Source organism: Phytophthora cinnamomi (assembly GCF_018691715.1).
Source record: "Phytophthora cinnamomi strain GKB4 chromosome Unknown Contig51, whole genome shotgun sequence".
Lineage (NCBI taxonomy): Eukaryota > Oomycota > Peronosporomycetes > Peronosporales > Peronosporaceae > Phytophthora > Phytophthora cinnamomi.
This window is the reverse complement of record NW_027150984.1, coordinates 464,944-469,057: the sequence shown is the minus strand read 5'-3', so window position 1 is coordinate 469,057 and position 4,114 is coordinate 464,944. Positions and strand designations below refer to the sequence as shown.

Genomic DNA, 4,114 nt, shown 5'->3' with positions numbered 1-4,114 from the left:
GATGTAGACATTAAGTGATAAATCGAAGAAGAAGGGCCCGAGTACTGATTTTTATTGTCATCACTGCGGTGGTAATGGCCACTACAAAAGTAATTGGCCTAATCTTCTTGGAGAAGAGAAGCCGAGTGGAAGGAAGAACGCTCAGGCTACGTGCGCACGCTCGGGTGCGAAACTTGCAGAGTCAGACAATGCAGATCCGGCAGGAGATGCATCTGATCCCACGCTCAAACGCAAAGTGGTGGTGGGCGAAGCTGTCAAGTGGGCTGCAGACAACTACGGGTACAAAAGCAAACATTGTGGTGAGCAAGGAGTATTTCACGGTACTACAGAGGGTGAAGGGCAGCGATTGGAACCCAACAATTTCGGGATTCGCGGATGGTGTCAGCGACCAAGCTCGAGGCTTTGAAACTATGTTGCTTGCTTATATGATTGAGGAAGAGATGATGTTTGTGTTCGTGGAGGACGTGCTTTATGTTCTTGGCGCCGGTTGCAGCTTGTGATCGCCTGGTTTGGCTTTGGACCATGGGTCCAAGATGGCGTGGGACCAGGACTCGAGGATCTTTGGCGTGTTGAAGGACGACACAGAGGTGATCCGTACGACACATGAGCATCGCCTTTGAGCCTTCAACGCGGACAACACCGAAAACAGATTGAGCAGTAAGAATAAAGTTGTAGTGAAACAACAGGTTGTTGCAAACTTTGCTGTGACGGATGTTGAAGACATTATGTTTGACACAAGCTCTCGGCTCACACGTGCCCTGGGTACATTCGCCTCCCGGTCGCCCGTGAAATGGCCTAGGGGGTCGAGCTGAAGAAGCGTGGAAAGGCTGACTGTGTTGATTGCCAATTCGGAAAACAGCGACGCCAGACTTACCGTAAGAAGCTTGATCGTGACGTCGAGCGGGTTAATGGCTTAGTGATCGCAGACTTGTTTATCCCAGGGCTGCAAAATGTAACGCATTATCTGTGTTAGTGCTAATGGTTGCGTACTCACGTTTCGTGACAACGTGTGCAGCGGACGAAGTGAACCCTTCTATGCACGAGTACATTGCGTGGGCAGAACGCCAGCACGGCGTTCGCGTGGGTAAAGTAGTGTCTCGCGAACTGCATGTTGATGCCAAGGAGGACGACTGAGGCGGTTGAACGCCTTTTACCGTCCAGGTGTATAGAGCGTGGCCCAGGAATGGAACGGAAAGCAAAATAGTTCCAAACGGGAGTCAGTAGCTCTGTTCAGACGGTCTCGCTCGGAAGCAAGATGCCTGTAAGTTGGCGTGTGAGCTTGTAAGTCCCTATCGGTATTGTTTATCTTCGGGAGACAGGTGTCACCGTACGAGTTGTTATCTATCAATCAAATACACAGAAGCACTTAGCGCGTCCAAACCCTTCCAAACTGTGTAAGTGCGACTGGGGTTAGACCACGGGTAAAGCCTTGCCAGGCAACTGCACAATACAGAGTTCGATACACACGTATGCAGCGCTACTTATTCTTTTGGACCCTTGAGCGGTGTGTCCGTTCGCCAGTTAACATAGCGTCTTCCGTTCAGGGTCCTGGTCAATCTCAAACACTCTTTCTCAACATACGCGCACCACCCCTAGACAGAGAACTAGTCAACTGCTCAGAGGAAAATGCTCCAAACGATATACACTCCTATCACACAGTAATCCGATAATCAAAGTCCCAGGGGCGACGACTGACACCCTCCCAGAACCGCGAGAATATGAAATAGAAGCCTCGTTGGAACGAAACCACTACCTGGATTATGAATCCGAGCAGATCAATCCTTGCGCGCGTCGCCATCGGTCCCCGTTGAATTAGGTCTTGATTCTTCGAGAGTCCCACGACGGTATCCGCGTTTCCCAAATATCCTTACGAAGATGTCACTGCTCAGCCTTCCGGCGGTGAGTTGACCCCGTCAGGTTTCTTCCAAGCTGACTTGTCACCTTCCAGGCAAATTGAACTCTGCTTAATGTTTATGCATTGTCATTTGGCTATCTCTTGCGTTGTGTGTGAGAGAGCACGACGTGTCAGGCCTTTAGTTGGTTTTGACTTGGGTTCAGTGTGGCATAGGTGCACATCGACACGTCGAGGCGTACAGTCATCATCAGGAAACTGGATACTGGATACATCAGGCACGGGATTCTGGGTACAGTCAGTACTTCAAGCGACTCTTCGTGCTTGACATATCCTGGATGGTCGGCTTGGTAGGTCGGATTTATCTAGGACTCAGTATACTTGGAGATCGAGATCTTGTGTGGACTCTTCATATTGCGAGAGCAGGATTCACATTCACTGTTCATCCGTGGTTCACCATTTCGGAGATGGAGGTCCATTTGGAGGTCATCGTTCGGAGCCATCATCATCGTTTAGGATTTCAGAGCGCGCGCAATCTTGTGTTCTATCTCGACTCTCTAGGAGGAGGCTCTGCATACAGGTCTTGCGATCGCTGGTCGTCATCCATCGCTTGTCATTCCCATGAGGTTCTGATGCCGGGTGAATACTGGCTGCATGGTTGTCTTGGTCGCACGTGGTGGCGACTATAGTGTAGTTGCCCCCCCCACACACACACACTTCCGCCATACGCAGTGCTCCACAGATCTTGGTCCCAGCAGCCGCCACTCCATGTCGCACGCACGCACTTTTTTGGGTCCAATAGTCTGACCAATCGGGGAGAGGAATCTACGGTTAGGGATTGGGTAAGGGATCAAAGAAAATTTTGCTCAGTCCTAGCGCCACACGTCACCGTTGAAGGTGACGCACTAGTATGGAAAGTCTTAACCGATAAATGACAAGAGTTCTGTAATGGAACTACGGAACTGTGGTACAACACGAAGGACATTGCACACACCAAGGTTGGTCCAAATGCTTCGCAACTAAATTCTGTCGAGTGCACCCACCAGATGTTGGTCGGAATGGTGAAAACGATGAACCAGTTTGATCCTTCCCCCTTCATTTTAGACTCACGCGCTAGAGACTGCGGTATACGTAAAGAATAGAGTGTTTTGCTAGGGTGTTGGATGCACGCCCTACGCGTTGATGTTCCGGTCGAAGCCGACATCCATCACATCCACGCTTTTGGTTCTGTAACGTACAGCTACACGCCAGTATCAAAACGAAAGAAGCTGAGTGTGAACTGCTGCATCGGATTCCTGATAGGCTGTCGTGACGACGCGCTCGGATGCCACGTCTATTTCCCTACGGTGCACAAGAGAGGCATTTTGTCTGACATTAAAATCAACGAGCAGATGAAGTACAGAGATTGCTACCAGATGGGTTTGAAGATGAAAGTGTATAAGTGGTTGCAAACGTTCGATGAGTTCGTGGTGCAGGGCGAGCTGGATAACCATGTTGACGAGGACAACGAGGAAGATGATTTTTCATCCCAACAAGCTGAGTGTGATAACGAGTCGGTGAAAAGTGACCAGCCTAGCAATGTGATTATGAAGGAGACTGAATTTGATGGAATTTCGAGTGGTGGGAGCCTCATGTGGAATGCCATCGTGCGTAACAGCACGCCGTTTGATCTCGATGCTGTGGGTGCAGCAAGTGATGAACCACCCCTGGACTACGAGAGTGATATTGCGTTCAAAGAAATGCAGGAGGGCGGAAGTGTAGCCTAGCGCGAGTATGCAGACGCTGTCACAGAATGCAAAGTAGATGCGGATGCAGATGATGGTAGTGCAGAAGCATATGAGATCGAGTCAGCTGCAGAGACTCCAGATGAATTCAACCTTGCACTTGCAAGCAGACCGTGTGGCTCGGGTGAGGATGTCGAAGCTGAGAGCAGCGCCGCTCCAGAACATGATGACGATCGCGAAGCAGTGGAAAGTAAAGTAGCTGTGGATCTGGAGATGATGAGGACGAGGATTACAGAGAGTCCACCGGCCACATCACGGACCTTGCGGTGGTGGACACCGATCATACGAGCAGAGTGATTATGACTGCCTGTTTGACGCTGATGACGAGAGCGAAGTTGGGCACGGAGAACTCGCTCTTGCTGAGGAGTGTGTAATTGGGCGTCGACGGAGGCGTGAAGAAAATGTCAGGCGTGCTCAAGCGTGCCAAGATTGACACGAAACGTGCTAAGATATATGATACACCCCCACGACGACCTGG

General features: G+C 50.4%; 1 protein-coding gene across 1 annotated transcript; it reads left to right on the top strand.

The window, feature by feature from the left end:
• Window positions 1-3,015: 3,015 nt before the first annotated feature.
• On the top strand, window positions 3,016-3,618 carry IUM83_19462 (Copia type Polyprotein; the record flags this gene model as incomplete). The annotated part of the gene is made up of 1 exon (XM_067944513.1): window positions 3,016-3,618. One exon carries the CDS (start codon window positions 3,016-3,018, stop codon window positions 3,616-3,618), a length of 603 nt encoding a protein of 200 aa, XP_067789575.1.
• Window positions 3,619-4,114: the final 496 nt, after the last annotated feature.